General features: G+C 36.2%; 1 protein-coding gene and 2 gene segments (V, D, J or C); 2 read left to right on the forward strand and 1 right to left on the reverse strand.

The window, feature by feature from the left end:
* The first annotated feature begins 1,517 nt into the window (after positions 1–1,517).
* Positions 1,518–3,281, forward strand: LOC121656713. The segment is given in 2 exon segments: positions 1,518–1,629; positions 1,746–3,281. Coding segments are annotated over 2 exon segments (363 nt in total).
* Positions 3,282–4,429: 1,148 nt separating this feature from the next.
* LOC121656721 lies at positions 4,430–6,011 on the reverse strand (the record flags this gene model as incomplete). The annotated part of the segment is given in 2 exon segments: positions 4,430–4,897; positions 5,879–6,011. Coding segments are annotated over 2 exon segments (459 nt in total), but the record flags the coding sequence as incomplete, so codon positions are not given.
* A 777-nt stretch (positions 6,012–6,788) lies between these two features.
* Positions 6,789–14,925, forward strand: LOC121656413. Its single transcript, XM_042011429.1, has 6 exons — positions 6,789–6,840; positions 6,948–7,272; positions 10,369–10,451; positions 10,554–10,561; positions 14,435–14,486; positions 14,594–14,925. Exons 1-6 carry the CDS (start codon positions 6,789–6,791, stop codon positions 14,923–14,925), a joined length of 852 nt encoding a protein of 283 aa, XP_041867363.1.
* The last annotated feature ends 3,611 nt before the right edge of the window (positions 14,926–18,536 follow it).

An 18,536-nucleotide genomic window follows, 5' to 3' on the forward strand; every position in this document is an offset into this window, starting at 1 on the left:
TTGGTCAAGAAGGTACAGCAATGAATGTACTTCCTGTGCAAGATGAGGAGAGCCCACCTGCACCCACCCATCCTCATTACATTCTACAGAGGCAGCATAGAGAGCATTGTGACGAGTTGCATCTCTGTGTGGAGTGGAGGCTGCAGAGCTTCTGACTGGAAGAATGTGAGGAGAGTGGTGAGGACAGCAGAGAGGATTATTAGGACTTCTCGACCCTCCATTGAGGACATTACATAAAAGCGCTGCTTGTGCCGAGCCAGAAACATCATCAGTGATTCCTCACATCCACACCATGGATTGTTCTCCATGGTGTGGATATGGATATGAACATTTTTTAAATATTCCTTAAATGTATATTTTATTTTATTTTATTTAACTGTGATTAACCTATGTAATTAAATTTCATTCTGTATACACTTGTTGCTCACTAGAATGAGAAATAAAAGTCTAACGTCATGAAGACTTAAAGAATTCTCACATTGAAAAATCACCAAAAAATAACATCCAAACATAAAGATTTTTACTCACTAATGCCTCCAATTTTATTTCAAATTAGGTCTTATTACTAAAATATATTAATACAATAAACCTATTGACAAGCAGTTGTATTACATAAGTCTCCAAAAAATTGTTTTCCTGGTGCAAAAATCGCACATGTGAAGATGAAACATTATATCATGTGGAGGACAGCTGCAGCTGACTGACTGAACCACAAGAGTTTGTAGAAATAGACAAAAGAATAATAATTCATCACTAAAAACTAACTATTAAATACAAGTCAAAATAAATAAAGAAATCTCTTAAATATAAAGCCATTATAGTGTACATGGCTAATATTAACTAATCTGATGTCATCAAGGCTGCAACAAATTTAACATTTTAACAATTAACACATAATTTTTGCCTTTTTACTTTAATTTATTCCCCTGTTGAGTGAAAAGCTGAACAGCTGTAATATATGGAAACATTCATCTGATGAAGATGTTCATGCAGTTTCATAAACTTCAAGATACATTAATGAATTAATCTAAACTGGATGGTATTAATTATTATTTTGCTTAAACTTTAAACCTAATACTAAAGTCAACAGAGACATCTGTTAAATTCAGCATGAAGACTTGAAGAAAACTCACTTGATTGCTGACAGCTGTTCCTACATGGAGTTGAGACAAATTCATTTAACTGTACCTGAAAGAAAACTTTCATATGTTGTGGTTCTGAACTACAATAAATTTCTAGAATCAGCATCTCTTCACGACACCTGACTGATTTACTTGGTGAAAAATTACATTCACCCTGATCATATTAAACTTGCTTTTGTATTTATATTCCAGTAAAACAATAAACTAAAAATAAGAATACAGGAGAATCAAATTAGCATCTGACATAAACTAATAATGTTAATGATGTTCTCATCAGTGAGGATGAAACATGATACCATGTAGAGAACAGCTGCAGCTGACTGACTGTGTGTGTTTGCATATGTGTCCTGCCTCTCTGCTCCCAGCTGTTAAGAGGTCAGTGTTGATCAGTGGCTGTTCAGACCTTTCAGAGACACTGAACACACCAGCAGCACAATGATGATGTCACTGACTCTACTGCTGACCACCCTGGGGCTCCTTGTTCAGGGTGAGAAACAAACAGTATTAAGCTCCATGTAAATGTCAGACTTCTTTCTCCTTTTTTTAAATGTTAATTTTCTTCCAGTCAGACTTACTGTAACAGCTTCTCTCATCTTCTTTTAGGTTCATCAGGTGAAATCATCCTGACTCAGACTCCTCGATCTCAGTCTGTTGCTCCTGGACAGACTGTTTCCATCAAATGTAAAGCCAGTTCCAACATGGGCACCTACCTTCACTGGTACCTTCAAAAACCTGGAGAGGTTCCTAAACTCCTCATAAATTATGCTACAACTCGTGTGTCTGGAGTTTCAGATCGTTTCAGTGGAAGTGGATCTGGGACTGATTTCACTTTAACCATCAGTGGAATCCAGAGTGAAGATACAGGAGATTATTACTGTCAGCAGGGTGGTTACAGCTTCCCGTTCACACGGTGATACAACATCGTACAAAAACCTCCTTCAGCTGGAGAGGAACTGATCTGAATGAGCTGCTCACTGAAACCACAACACAGCTGAATGTAATGGTACACAACTTTATAATATAAGACCAGACAGGGATCAACGTTCAGCACTGATCTTTGAAACGTGTTATTGCACCAATTTCAACCAGCAGAAGAAAATATCCTCATCGTGATTGAAATGTCCAGATTTTCCTTCATAAATCAATCATCCATTTCAGGACTGTTTGAGATAAACAACCATACAAGATCCCACTCCTACCTTATAATCAATTTACATTCATCAAGTAACCTAACAGGCATGTTTTTGTATGATGGGAGGAAGCCACAAACACAGAGGCATCATACAACCTGAAATTTGAGCCAGAAACCTTTTTTGGTTTGAGGCGACAGTGCTGATCACCACATTCAGCTCTGTTATTTATTCAGTTACAGCAAATATTTTCTTTCTTTCATTTTACAGAAAATGGTTGAAGCAGCTAGATTAATGAGGCCAGAATAAAAACATAATATGGACTCAGTGATTTGACTGCAAGTAGTCATGTGACCACTCAAGAGAGATTTTTTTTCTTTAACAAATCCATGTACAAATTCTTATAAAGATTTCTTCTAAATTATTAATGAAGAGCAGAAAATATTATCTACATTTTTCCTATAATTTTAGTCTGTAATTGTTTACATTTCCAGACTTTTTTTCCATCCATCTTTATTCTGAACCTCCTTCATCCTGTTCAGATGTGGCGCTGGGGGTTAATAAAGATGTTCCAGCAGTGCCAGGAGGAGATGAAGGGAACACTCTGGACAATTCTCCCTCCATCATGGGATTGTTTTTCTTATTTAATGATTTCCTGGAAATAACTTTACTTGGAAAAATTCTGAAATGAAGGCCTGAAAAACACTTTATTAATGCCAAAGATAAAAGTTTTATAATTTTGTGGTGTTATTTTCTTCATGTCCATACATTGGTTCATGTCTGACTAATTGATTGATCCAAAATCATGATCAGGGTGGATGTTATCTCTGTGACATGAAAATATTTTCTTATTTGTAAGAAGTTACAATAATCTGGATATTTTTTCTTTTATCTTTTTTATTATCTGTGCAAATAACCTATAAATTAAAAGTAGGAGAAAAGACAAAGAGAAAGATTTAGAATCCAGTGTGATGTTGCATTAAATCAGGTCAGTACTGGGAACACTGTTTTCTCCTCAGTGTCTCTGAGAGTGGAGTCTGTGAGCCCTGGGTGACCTCCTGGAAGTGACCTTTGACCTCAGCTTCACAGTTGTATTGTTTGAAAATATATGTGTTAAAAACAGTTATATCTATCTCTACATTTAAAGTCACATATCAAATAAAAAGAAACTACATAAGTAAATAAGACTCAAAGAAAAACATTTATTTGTGGATATGATTTCTAAACAAAGACATACAAGTTAGGATAATTGATGACTCTTAATTCTCAGTAGGCATGAATGTGAGTGTTTGTCTCTGTGGTGGACGGGTGAACTATCCAGGTGTCCTGTCTCTCACCTGCTAATTGCTGAGATAGGCTCCAGCTTGACCGTGAGCCTGAATTGGACTAAGTTGAATAGAAAATAAGTAAGTGAATAAAAACAATTACTTTTTCAAACAAATTGCTTTCTTATTAGAAAAATAAACTTTGAGGATTTTAGACAAAATTGTGCTTCTGGACGCAGGCTTATAAATTATATCAGAAAATGCTGTAAAATCTCAGATTACCCCTGTCCTCTGGTCTGCAGTCCCTTGATGTCCATTTTATAAGGACATTACTTTGACAGTTCCAGGTTGACATAGTTTGGCTGTGAACATCTGGTCTAGTGTAGCGTGACAAGCTTAGCTGTTAACATCAGCTGCTTTGTGACCACACACCTCTGGGTTAGCAGCCAAACGGTTTGAATTAAAGTCATTTTTCAGGCTTGAGGTACTTTGATGTTACAATAATTATAAAACATGTTTTATTCTTTAGTATGAACCAGATGTGTTTTATAAAAACCTCTTGGAACAAATTCAGGCCCTAATTTATGAATATGTTTTCTTATTTTCCTGAGCAGGAGAAAATAATAACATCTACATATTTTTCTTAAATGTTCTTTAATTGATCAAATTTCAGAGGAAAAACATTACTAAAATTTTTCATAATACAATTACTATTTATTTTTCTTTTTTTTTTATCACCCTAAAATACAAACAATTAGTATGTGTATTTATGTTACTTCAACATTTTAATACCATGTGTTATTAAATGTAATGAATAGAAATTTTGTTTATTTCATTCTCTGAATATCTTTTTATTTTTACATTTTAAGAAAACAAAAATGTCTAAATAAACAATAAAACAGACAAAATTTGAAAACAAACATCATTATTATCTGAAAACATGAACGTCTTTATTATGAGAGGAAAAATATGAAAATTAGGAGAAAGACAAAGAGAAAGTTGAAGAATCCAGAGTTAAATCCCAGTGAATCAGGTCAGTACTGGGAACACTGGTCTCTCCTCAGTGTCTCTGAGAGTGGAGTCTGGGAGCCCTGGGTGGCCTCACAGGTCACAGAGCCCACCTTCCTCCACTGGTCTGCAGGGACCCTCAGGGTGCTGCTCCAGCTGTAGTGGCCGTCCTTCTGCAGCACCCCGGGGCTCCTGCTCTCCTCATAGCTGCTGCTGCTGCTGCCGTCCACCTTCCAGGACAGACTCCAGTCTGAGGGGAAGCCCTTGTTGGCCAGACATGTAAGTGTGGCATGGCCCTTCTTTACCTCCTCACTAGAGGGGGGCAGCACCGTCAGGGTAGGACGGACATCACCTAGGAGACACCAATAAGATTAGAGGACAGGAACCGCACAGCTGTCAATCAAACAGCAGACATCTTTACTGTGAGAAAGTTGATTTTCTCCTTTAAGAAGTTTCTACCAGATGTTTTCCTGCTCCAACAATCACTGACTCACATTGTTTCACTTCCCTTTTAGAAACCTCTCATGCATTTCAGCTCAAAATCAGTTTGAAAAACGTTCAGACTTTTACATGTTTTTACTTTGGTTCCAATTAAAAAAACAAATGAATAAATAAAAATTAAAAGCAACTCAGTAAAATCTACAACTAACAGCCCTATGAGAAAACTTCTAAATAACAAAATCATTTTTTGATTTAATTGTTCTGTAGTTGTTTAAAATTTTCCTTTTTCTGTTTTAGAAAAAGTTTTAATGTTACAAACGAATGAAGCCAAACAAAAACTATTAACATGGATTTTCACAGAAATGTGGAAGAATTTTACAAAAGCTGATCTCCAATTAGGTTTAATAGAAATATTTCTCTTTAAACAAAAGTAAATATATTTTTCTTGCTACTTCAGACAAACATTAAACTAATAAAGAAAAAGCTGATTTAACAACACAGTCATGTTAAATAAAATCTGAACTTACTTCCAAGCTCCAGTCTGGTTCCTCCACCAAAAGTCCACCACAGTGATACAAACTCATTGAACCACCGTACAAAAACCTCTGACTGTACAGAGACACGACCGTCTCATATATTCACACTGAACTAAACCTTTGAGCCACAAGATGAAGTTATTAGAACGTTTTTCTATCACCTCCAATTCCTCATGATACATTATATTGTTTCCTAAAATGTCAATATTCTTTTTGAAGTGAACGTTGCATCTCAGTGAACAAATTGTTCAACATTTATTTAGTAAAAACATTTCTTTGTTATTCTGATCATGAACAGAAAATGTGAAATATGAGAATTTATCTTCTAAAATAAAGCAGAATTAAGTTTTACTTACTTCCAACATCCAGTCTGGTTCCTCCACCGAACGTGTACCACAGTGATACAAACTCATTGAACCGCCGTACAAAAACCTCTGACTGTACAGAGACACGGCTCTCTGACTCTGGAACAAACAAACTACAACATGATTAAATGATGGAGTTTCAGGACATTCAGCTAATGTTAAAACTTTAGATGATAAAGTGCAAAAAATGTCCATCATTTATATTTTTATTCAGACATTTGTTCATTTTCCCAAATACATTTTTTTTATTTAAAAAATAATTAAAATCAAATTTAAGATTAAACTAATCCACTAAACGTCTCTCAACAAAAATATTGTGAGAAGTAAGAAGAAATAATGAATTTAAAAAGTCCACTGGGTGAACATGGTTGTGCTGGTGGAGTGGATTTTAATGAACTGCAAGATCAGAAGTTTGATTCCAGGATTTTCCATAATCCTCATTATTGGACACTGAACCCCACATCGTCCCCGATCACTGTTTTGTTACTGTAGAGAAAAAATGATGCATTCAGTACAAAGACTATATGATAAGTAGCGCTGGGTGAGCTGGTAGATGAATGAGTAGAAAGTTCAAATCTGTTTTGTAGCATTTAGATAAAGATTAGGAGGCATTATATGTAAACTTTTTCTCTACAACATAAACACTCAAATGTTAATCTGAATCTAAAATTATTACGACATAATATTAGTATAAACTAAATAATTCACTGATAATCATCATCATATTGACCCAAGTCCCTGTTGGAGTGAGTCAGCAGATTTCCATAGAGAGCCACTTTGCATCAGCAGCACCATGCTCCAGTGCTCTGGGAGAGTTTATAGTCCTGAGAGTTGAAGACTGGATGACTGACAGCTGTCCTTCATGACAACAGAAGCCACAGAAATCCTCCTCATGAAAAACATGACTTTTATCTGCGTCCTCATCTGGACTCTCCTCTGCTGCTGCTTCACAGGTAAAGTCCAGAGAATCAAACTCCTCTCCTCTATGAACATCCGTCCCTCTGAAATGAAGCCGACTAAACCATGAAGCTGCTTTATGTTTTTGTCTCTGTATCCTCAGAGTCCAGAGGACAGGTCACAGTGACTCAGCCTGCAGCAGTGACATCTGATCTGGGACGAACCGTCACCATCACATGTAAAACCAGTCAGAATGTTTATTATGTTAGTGTACATGAATCATATTGGTACCAACACAGGAACGGAGAATCTCCCAAGTTACTCATATACGCTGCTAGCAGCAGAGTATCAGGGATTCCAGGTCGTTTTACAGGCAGTGGATCAAACTCTGACTTCACTCTGACCATCAGTGGAGTTCAGGCTGAAGATGCTGCCGTTTATTATTGTCAAGGTAACCATATGATAAACGGTCGGCGTGTGTTCACACAGTGAAAAATAGTCGTACAAAAACCTCCCTCAGTCAGACTGAACAGAAACTGAACTGACTGATACAGTTCACTGAACACATACAGTTACACCCGGTGAGAGAGAGAAAAACGTACACATGCACATAAGTTTTCAAGAAACAGATTACAACCATCCCCTGGGCTTTCATCACAGTTTGACTTATAACAGCTAAAATTAGTAAAAACCATGTTGTTGGAAATATGTAAGAAACTTTAACAATGAAAAAGCTATCATATATATAAACGGTTCAGTGAACACACACACAGCCACACGCTCACACACATACACACACAAACACAAATATTCAATACCAGTAAATCTTCAGAATACTTATTAAAAATATGAATATTTCATGAAAACTTTATCATCTGAACTATTTTGATGGAAACACACATTATATGATTATAGAGTCGTGTTTTATCTTTTTCTTCATTAATATCTATAATGTTGTGCAGAAAGCATCATGGAGCAGCATCATGTGACAGTCATAGAAAAAGCTTGTGACCTTGTGCTGGTAACTGTCTTAATCGTACTGAACTTAAAAGGTAAAAACGATGAAGACACTGATCATCATCAGAAAACTTACCAAGTTTACTTAACCCAGTTAATACTGTGGAACTCAAAGTCTGTCCAGCAGAAAGAAATGGAGCAGTTAAGCTCAGCAAGGTCTATTTAGTGACTACAGAGCAGCTTTCAGTTCTATCACTCTATGACTCTTGATGACTTATATATATGTATATATATATATATATATATATATATATATATATGAATATGCATGGTACAATGCCATTAGTCCTCCCATCAATACCTTCTGATATTGCAAGACAAGGTTTTAAATTTTAAGACAGTGCATAGACAGGGTGATTAAAAGCATTTATCGGTCTTTGTCAGCTGATGTCACACTCGGGATAGCCGCAGTCGATCGCCATGTTGGTTGCATCCTCGTTGTAAACAGCTGTGCATCGTCTTTACTGCCCTATAATCTTTAATAAAATAGGAGTCTTGTGTGTGAAAGACCGCCATACTAAGTCACACGATTAAAAAAGGTAAAAAAGTTGGCCACAACGTTAGATTTTTTTTCGGTTTCCCACCTGTAAAAGAGGCTTTGGACAGCAGGTTGTGGATGTAACGGAGGCGTTGGACGGCCTGGGTTTCAGCGGTGAGAGGGAAGGACATCACGTCCAACATCATTTCCCTTCATGCGTGTTTGTTCTCGGCGTTTTCATAAAGGAGACTAGGAGAGTTTTTTGTTGTTGCTGTTGTTTTTATTGTGTAAGTAATGTTAATTAATATACTTTATTTGGATTTCTAAGGTTGTTATATTCACATTGGCTAACTTCACTTGTAAACTAAAGGCAAAGAGGGAGGGAAATAGAAATGGGTTCATCTGTTTGTGTTTGATCAGTGTTTATTTTGTTTAATCATCTTTATATAAAACGTCAAAGAATGAATGATTTTAAAGATACAGGTAAATACCAAGAGTTCTCTGTGAGATCTGATGGATGGTTAACTGGTTGGATTAAGTGGTTAAGATTGTGAAATATAATGGAAGCATCCAATGTTAACTAGTTTTTTAATAACACCAAACATGTGATTGCAGGTCAACCAGCTTAAGAAATGATGGAGGCTGGACCAGATGTGCTCCATCCCTGCTTCTAGGACACACATCAATTACACCCACAAACGTAGTAGACGGGATCATCTGAGTAAAGAGACACTGCAAGCAGCAGAGATGGAGTCCACCAGGATGCAGCCACTGGAGAGCTACAGACCATGAAGACGACACCTGGTGATGGAGAGGAAAGCGTTCAGCTACAGACCAGAGAGGAGACACATAAGGCTGGAGAAGATGAACACAGAGGATGAGACACATGATGACGATGATGTATGTGTACAGTCAGACAGCTGGAAGTTTTTTTTATATTATTTGTACAGCAAAAATGTGCATTGTTTTTGTTTTTGTACACGGCTTAAACATGAATAATAAAGTGTGTCAATGGCATTTTTGAAGTATTTTGACTTTTTGTTGCCTCTTAAGCACACAAATAACCAGTGTCAGTTTTGATAATGGAAATTACATTACATTAAATTTTAGTTACATTAAAAATCTTGTGGAGATGAACACTGAATAGAAAACATGATGGTTAACCGGATGAGAAGCTTGACAGTTTTATTTTTTCATATAAGTATTTATTGAAATTCTCAGAATACACAGTAGCAGCACAACGGTAAACAGACATTTCAATAAAAGAAAATACAGAATATGCACACGTGATATAATGAAACACTGAAGTTGTAGCGTAATATCTTCAAGTAATGTATTGAGAGAATTTTACATCTTTGCATGGAAATGTCAGCACTGAAACAATATAATGTGCAATTGTGCTAAAAACTGCAAAATATGTGCAAAGCAGATCCAAAAGTCTTCTTTAGAGTGTCAGCAAGTTAGGTCAAGTGTCTGATACAGACCGATATTTTTAGAAAGTATTTCTAAAGTGATTTTTTTTATTAATAATAATAATAATAATAATAATTAAAATAAAATCATTTTTAATATTTAATAAACGGATCCCAAAATTACTCATAAGAAGTATCTGAAGTTTGTATGTTGTACAAAAATAATTTATGACATGCTGACATTGACAAATTATTGTATCTGAACCTATTTTGAATAGAAATAAATACATTTGCATTTAACATTTAAGTAGCTTAAATGTCAAGGCTCAGTGTCAATGTCTGAAATACTGTTGATAGAAACCCAGGAGTTGGAGATATGTCTGCTGAAGCTGGAGTTGCAACAGGAGAAGGTTAGTGAGCTTATCAAGGAGAGAGACTATCTAAAAGAACAGCTGACGTTAGACAAGTCTCCCTAAACACAGTATGTTAAGAAATGATAGTATAGTTGCAGTTACTATGTTTGTTTATCTCTGGATTATTATGGACTAGTATGCATGTGTTTTTCTGTGCAGTGTTAACCTGTTGTTTGTATTTGGATGTATTTTAACAGCCCTTAAAAACGACAATACAAGTGCTACCCAGGCAATCCACTTGTCTTCATCTTCCTCTTGTGACAGCGTAGAGGAAGATTCCTCTGTGTCTGACTCCTCCTCTAATACAACCTCATCAGAAGAGGGCAAGAAGAAGAGGAGGAAGGAGGGTAAAGAGAAAAAGTCTAAGAAGTAAAAAAAACTGGATTAATCACACGTAAGAGAGGTAAGGTAAAAATACTCTGTGTACTTTCACTCCTTTCTACTCACAGGGCTTTTGGTTTGGTCCTTGGTTTGCATGTTGTGACATAGTGTGTGTGATTGTTGTTAGCTTTAAGTAACCAGGATTAACCTGAAACTAATTGTGTGTGACCTACACTGAATATAGCATGTGTGTGTGTGTGTGTGTGACAGTACAACCATTTTACTGTCAGTTACTTACTAACTTACTTACTAACAGTAATTCTTGGTCCTCTGAATTACGGTCCTAAATCTGGATCAGGTGGTGTCCAGGTACAAAAACATTCTCAGGCTGTTCAGTCGAGGATCGATCGTGTCGGCTGCTTTCAAGCGTGTTGGGGTGGACCGGAACACGGTTGTTGTCACAGCTCCAGTTGCAGAGTTGTTCTTTGTTGCACCCGGCAAATATAAGGAACTCGTTAAAAAACACAGTAGTCTGGTAAAACGTAGTGAGTTTGCTGCACAGTGTGCCACTTCAATACAGGAGGATCCAGGACTAGTGGACACAGTTGAATCCTGTAAGGTTTCTGGAAAGCTGCTCCCCCTCAAAAAACGACCACTGATGTAAACTCACTGACGGGAAATGTAAAAACACAGTTCAGTGTTAAAGGTGTTACTACAGTTGTCTGTATTTTTATTTTATATTGTGTTGAGTTCATTAAATCTGTTTATAATTTTAAGACTTGAGATTTAGAATTATTTTAAGTTATGACAATAAAATATTTTTTCACTTTTTAATACGAAACATTACAATTGTAGAATAAAAGATTTTATCTGTTTCTACTTTTTGTATTTACTGCTTATAACCTCAGATCCGTTGTTGGTGTTAAAAGTTTTCACTGAGCCATGTTCTTTATTGTCAGAAATTGCAATAAATGTTAATGCAATTTGTTTGATATTCCCATGTGCTGTGTCTTTTCATTTTTAGAATAACTGACCCTTTTGTGAGTCTTTAGGCATTGGCAGCCTTTAAATCTCATTTGTAAATGCTTTATAAGGCATAGATGGTGCACACTTTAGATGAGCTCACACCATTTACTTAATTAATGAGTAGTAAGTGTTTTGTAACTACCTGCAATAATGAATTCCTGTATTAATAACTGCTTATAGGACATCGATTGGAAAATAAATTTGTGAGTTTGTATAAAATATTTACTGACATATTTACTAAGCATTAGTACATGGCTGGACACTGTATGTAAGTGCAAGCATTAATAAAAAACATTACCGTTTGTAAGTGATGCAATACTACATTTAGAAATGCTGAATCCATAATTTACAGCATTAAAATACAATCATTAAACACAATGTAGATGAGCTTATTAATGAAGAGTAAAACATTCATAAATGTGTTTATAAAGTATCTACTAATGAGTCTAATGTCTGAAACATGCTTTATAAATGATGACTTCAGGATTTGCTAACTCATAACCAAAGTGCTTATCAATGATGAGCAAACATCTACAATGGTGCTTATAAACCACATACTACTGAGTATTCCTGTCAGAAATGTTCTTTGTAAATGATGAATTCAGTATTTAATGAAGCTTAACACATGTTTCATAGTGTGTACTTATTATAAAGTTTTACCAAAGACAGTTATAAAAAGTAAAGTTCTCTTAAACTGTTATTAAAGATAAATAAATTGTTGTCTCTGCTGTGGGAGGCTCTGTCAGCATCAGATATTAAACCAGTGATGATGTTTGTGACTCGAATGTTTTGTACGGGACAGTTTCTATTTTCTACTATTGATGAACATATTGGTGTAAAAACATTTTACTCATACATGATGTTGTATAACATATAAGTGTCTCTTCATTTATTTATTAACAATATTTTATATTGTATTTTCTACAATAAAATCCAGTTTCCAGCCTGTGACATACAATGAACGTCTGATTATGACCTTTGACCTCAGCATTGATTGATTCCTGATTGCATTTTCTCAAACTAAAATTAACTTTAGTGACTAACTCAGAGATTCAACATGACTGAATCAAAATCTTCATCACTCAGATGTTAGAAATCAGTTTAATCCAGACTTCTATAAGAAATGTTGCAGCCATATATAAAACAAAATTCTTAAATCATATAATAATCATATAATCTGATCTCCTGCAGCAGATGGACGTCCAGTTTCTGCTTTTTTAATTTGTCATATTCTTCTAACTCAGAGCCTTTTCTGTCTTCTTATCCAAGTTTCATTCAAAGGACATTTTAGTACAGCAGGAAAACCAAATGTTGCTTTTAATGAAGACGTCTTTATTGCATTAACACAACCAGAGCTGCACTGATCAGAAACATCTGATGTGTAACTGAAGAGAAAGAAAAATACTGATGTGTTAACAGATTTTATATATATGTTTAAATCCATCAGTAAGAGTATAAAAACAGTAAATATCAAAGCAGAGTAAAACCAGTTATAAGGTTTTGATTATTTATTCAAATTACATATGAATTATTATAAAAGGAGGAGAAAGACAAAGAAAATTGAAGAATCCAGAGTGAAGTCCCAGTGAGTCAGGTCAGTACTGGGAACACTGGTCTCTCCTCAGTGTCTCTGAGAGTGGAGTCTGGGAGCCCTGGGTGGCCTCACAGGTCACAGAGCCCACCTTCCTCCACTGGTCTGCAGGGACCCTCAGGGTGCTGCTCCAGCTGTAGTGGCCGTCCTTCTGCAGCACCCCGGGGCTCCTGCTCTCCTCATAGCTGCTGCTGCTGCTGCCGTCCACCTTCCAGGACAGACTCCAGTCTGAGGGGAAGCCCTTGTTGGCCAGACATGTAAGTGTGGCATGGCCCTTCTTTATCTCCTCACTAGAGGGGGGCAGCACCGTCAGGGTGGGACGGACTTGACCCACTGCAGAAAGAGAGGACACGTTGCAGACATTAGATGAAACGCCTCCTCAGAGTTTCACTTCTTGCTTGTAGCTCAGTAACCATAGTAACGGACAGGCATCACTGCTGAACCACAGCAACAGACAGGTTTCAGTACTAAAGATAAAAATGTTCAAGACATTTTTTAGACGTTTTCAGCTTCTTGTGATTCATTTTGCTTCAAACTGAAATCATAGATTAGAATTTAAAACCAGATTTCTCACCTTCACACCATCTTGTCACTTGTCTGCATTATTAAATAAATTCCTCATTGTTTTCACAAATGATTCTTTTATATCATTTAAAGAATGTAAAATCTTTCACATCTACTCTTTCCTCCTCCCCATAGTAACCACTACAATATGATGACATTAAATCAATCTCCCACATGCAGTGATGTAAGTAAGTAAAGTTTATTTATTAAAAAAGTTTTCATGGGTAAAAATCACAAAGTGCTGGACATAAAATAGCTGAATTAAAACAACATAAGTTTCATAAAATAAATAATAACCATCAACAAAAAGCTTTCCTGAATAAAATAGTTTTCAGCTGCTTTTTAAAAGAGTCCATGGAGTGGACCACATGGAGGGACAAATGTGGAACTTTCTACCTGATACGTGACGACATGGGTCAGTATATTTACCACATTTCTGGTTAAAGACACAAAAACTTCTTCTGATGCGTCTGGAATTTTCTTTTACATAGATACTAAGTTTGGACAGAAAAACTAACAATATTAGGAGGCATTATATGTCAACTTTTTCTCTACAACACAAACTGAAATGTTAATCTGAATCTAAAATTATTACGACAAATATTGATTTAAACTAAATTATTAATTGATAAACATCATTATCATCATCGGATTGATCCAAGTCCCTGTTGGAGTGAGTCAGCAGATTTCCATAGAGAGCCACTTTGCATCAGCAGCACCATGCTCCAGTGCTCTGGGAGAGTTTATAGTCCTGAGAGTTGAAGACTGGATGACTGACAGCTGTCCTTCATGACAACAGAAGACACAGAAATCCTCCTCATGAAAAACATGACTTTGATCTGCGTCCTCATCTGGACTCTCCTCTGCTGCTGCTTCACAGGTAAAGTCCAGAGAATCAAACTCCTCTCCTCTATGAACATCCGTCCCTCTGAAATGAAGTCGACTAAACCATGAAGCTGCTTTATGTTTTTGTCTCTGTATCCTCAGAGTCCAGAGGACAGGTCACAGTGAATCAGCCTGCAGCAGTGACATCTGATCTGGGACGAACCGTCACCATCACATGTAAAACCAGTCAGAGTGTTTATTATAACGGTGCACGCTATTTTTTAGCCTGGTACCAACAGAAAGATGGACAAGCTCCTAAACTCCTCATATACTATGCTACCAGCAGAGCATCAGGGATTTCAGGTCGTTTTACAGGCAGTGGATCAAACTCTGACTTCACTCTGACCATCAGTGGAGTTCAGGCTGAAGATGCTGCAGTTTATTATTGTCAGAGTGCTCATTACATCAACAGTCAGTGGGTGTTCACACAGTGAAAAACAGTCGTACAAAAACCTCCCTCAGTCAGACTGAACAGAAACTGAACTGACTGATACAGTTTACTGATCACACACACACACACACACACACACACACACACACACACACACACACACACACACACACACACACACACACACACACACACACACCATTGCTTTAATAACAAAGTAACATTTCTGAAGAAAAGTTTGACTGGATTAAATCTTGATGTAAAATTTTTATAATAATTATCCATAATTTACTAAAGCTTTAAAACAGAATCAATTTTAACTCATTTGTCACAGAGAAAATTCCTGGAAGTGACCTTTCACCTGAGATTCACAGTTAATTTGAACAGTTTTAGTGTTTGTAAATATATAACTGGGAAAAAGAAGTTACCTCAAAATGATATATATCTAAAGATTTATTCCTCAGTCAGACTGAAGTGAAACTCTGTGAGTGGGTTTGTGTCTCCAGAGCTTTAATGATAAATTAATACTTTGGAGGACAACTATATGAGATTAAATTGTTTTATATCTAAGTATAAATCAAATCAAAATTAGATTTTATTTAATGATAATTGTAAATTAATCAATGAAAGAGGAAAAATCTGTGATGGGGACCTTTGACCTCGTAATTATAGTAAAATATAAGAAACCACATGAATTGAAAAAAAGACAAAAGACAAACAATTAATCATTAAAAACCTAACTATCAAATACAAGTCAAGACCTTTATACTACATATGATTGGAAATTCATCATGACTAATCTGATGTCATCAAGGCTGCAACAAATTTAACATTTTTAACAATTAACACGTAAATTATCGCCGTCATCTTTCAATTTATTCCACTGTTCACTGAAAAGCTGAACAGCTGTAATATATGGAAACATTCATCTGATGAAGATGTTCATGTAGTTTTATAATCTTCCAGATACATTAATGAATTATTCCAAACTGGATGGTATTAATTATTATGTTGCTTAAACTTTAAACCTAACACTAAAGTCAATAGAGACATCTGTAAAATTCAGCATGAAGACTTGAAGAAAACTCACTTGATTGCTGACAGCTGTTCCTACATGGAGTTGAGACAAATTTATTTAACTGTACCTGAAAGAAAACTTTCATATGTTGTGGTTCTGAACTTCAATAAATTCCTAGAATCAGCATCTCTTCACGACACATGACTGATTTACTCGGTGAAATTTTACATTCACCCTGAACATATTAAACTTAATATTGTATTTATTTTCCTGTAAAACAATAAACTTACAACAAAAGCAGAAAAAGAGAAATAGACTGAATACAGGAGAATCAGCTGGAGCATCTGACATAAACTAATAATGTTAATGATGTTCTCATCAGTGAGGATAAAACATGATACCATGTAGAGGACAGCTGCAGCTGACTGACTGTGTGTGTTTGCATATGTGTCCTGCCTCTCTGCTCCCAGCTGTTAAGAGGTCAGTGTTGATCAGTGGCTGTTCAGACCTTTCAGAGACACTGAACACACCAGCAGCATAATGATGATGTCACTGACTCTACTGCTGACCACCCTGGGGCTCCTTGTTCTGGGTGAGACTCTCTTGTGGAAACTTTGCTTCAGGATGCAACCAGGTTCACCACAATGATGTTCTGCTGTGATGGAGAAACACTGAAACAAGCAGCTTTCACCTTCTTCCATCTATTCTCCATCTAAAAGAAATTATTCTCTGCTGTTTGGATTGCTATCATTTGTACTGGATTTCTTTAAATAATTTTCTTTAAATAATACTCCTGGATCTCAGTCTGTTTCTCCAGGACAGGCTGTTACTATCAAATGTAAAGTCAGTCCAAGCACTAGTTGCTGCATGAGGTGGTACCTTCAGAAACCTGGACAAGCTCCTAAATTTCTCTTGCATGTGATAAAAATTTTGGTCGTCTCCGTACAACAAGTTCAGAAAGTACTGACTTCACTCTGACCATCAGTGGAGTTCAGGCTGAAGATGCTGCAGTTTAATACTGCAAAAGGGAACATGGTAAAATCAGATATGACAACTTCACACAATGAAAAACAGTCATACAAAAACCTCCCTCAGTCCGAATGAACAGAAAGTGAACTGACTGCTGCAGAGACTGATACAGTTCACTGAACACACAAAAAAAAAACATGCCTGCAAACATACATACAAACAATGTGCATTAACACAGCAATGCTTTCAAAATCTCCAAAACTTTAATCACATATACATTTTGGTTTAAATCAACCTAAATAAATCGATATGTATAAGAAACCATGACACAGGTCAGCATCAGAAATAAGTGTCACAGGTGTTGTTTGACTAATCACTATTCAGGTTTCAATTAGATTTTGTTGGGGAGTTCCTCCCGTCAAACAGCACCACAAGAGACAAATTTTAACCTTCTAAAATGCAAAATTTACTATTCCATAAAATGAATAACAATAAAAATAACAAATAACAATAATTAAAAATTAATCCTGTTAAGAATAATAGAACGAAAATAAAATCTATAACAATGTCCAGGCCGCTTTGTCTCTTCAGGTAAAGAATCCACAGCCTCAGCAGCACGACCCTGGCGTCCTTTAATCTGATGATTACAGCAAAGACAACATAGCCTCAGCTATCCCATTCAAAGTTGATAAAGTCATGGTAAAGTCATTCTGAGTACTCGAAGCTGCTTCAACTGGTTCCTTAAGAAACCTGGAGAAGCTCCTAAATTTCTAATTTGCTCTACAACAAACCGCTGGACTGGAGCGTCTAATCGTTCTAGTACAAAAAGCTCCTGGAAATATTGACTTCACTTTGACCATCAGTGCAGTTCAGGCTGAAGATGCTGCAGTTTGTTACTGTCAGAGTTTTCACTACATCAACAGTAAAAATGTGTTCATGCTGTCATGATCATGGTTTATATTCTTGGTTTATGTTCTTGGTTTTTGGTATTTAGGATCATGTTTAGTTCCGTGTTGCTTGTTGGTTCCTGCTCATTAGTTCACCTGGTCTGATTTGCCCATTCACCTCACCTGTGTCTAGTTACCCCTTGAGTGTATTCAAGCCTTTGGTTTTAGTTCTTCCTTGCGAGTCCATTGTTTAATGTTAGTCAATGTAGTTTATGCCATGTTCGCTGTTAGATGTTGTTACTGTAAGTTTGCAGTTCATGCCAAGGTTTGTTAATGTTATTAGTTAAGTCCAGTTCCATGTCACGGTTTTTGTGTTATGTTAAATAATTTTTACCTTATTAAAGCAGTTTACCTGCAGTGGTCTGCCTCCTTGAACCTGCACGGGGTCCTCACTCCTATCGTATCGTGATACACACAGTGAAACACGGTCGTACAAAAACCTGAAACTGAGCTGACTGATGTAAAGGCTGATACAATTCACCAATAATACACTCCTAAACACACTCAGATAGTAATAATCCTTATCCCACCAAAGATAATAAAACATTGCAATTAATTTTATTCTAGTTTACAGTTAATTTATCTTGTATTTAAATGTAAACTGATATATTTTTTTTTTCTGTAAATCACATCAGTTTAACATCTTATGCCAGCTTAAATCAGAAGACTATGAAGAGATTTGGAAAAACTCTTGGAAAACTATCAGCTCAGACCTGCTCA

This window comes from Melanotaenia boesemani, chromosome 17, assembly GCF_017639745.1.
Source record: "Melanotaenia boesemani isolate fMelBoe1 chromosome 17, fMelBoe1.pri, whole genome shotgun sequence".
In the NCBI taxonomy this organism is placed as follows: Eukaryota; Metazoa; Chordata; class Actinopteri; order Atheriniformes; family Melanotaeniidae; genus Melanotaenia; species Melanotaenia boesemani.

Coding starts and splice junctions, on each gene's coding strand:
- LOC121656413 (XM_042011429.1), top strand. CDS start 6,789: ATGACTTTTATCTGCGTCCTCATCTGGACTCTCCTCTGCTGCTGCTTC. Junction 7,273..10,368: donor GGTCGGCGTGTGTTCACACA/GTGAAAAATAGT, acceptor CTCTTGTGACAG/CGTAGAGGAAGATTCCTCTG. Junction 14,487..14,593: donor CCTCTGCTGCTGCTTCACAG/GTAAAGTCCAGA, acceptor CTGTATCCTCAG/AGTCCAGAGGACAGGTCACA.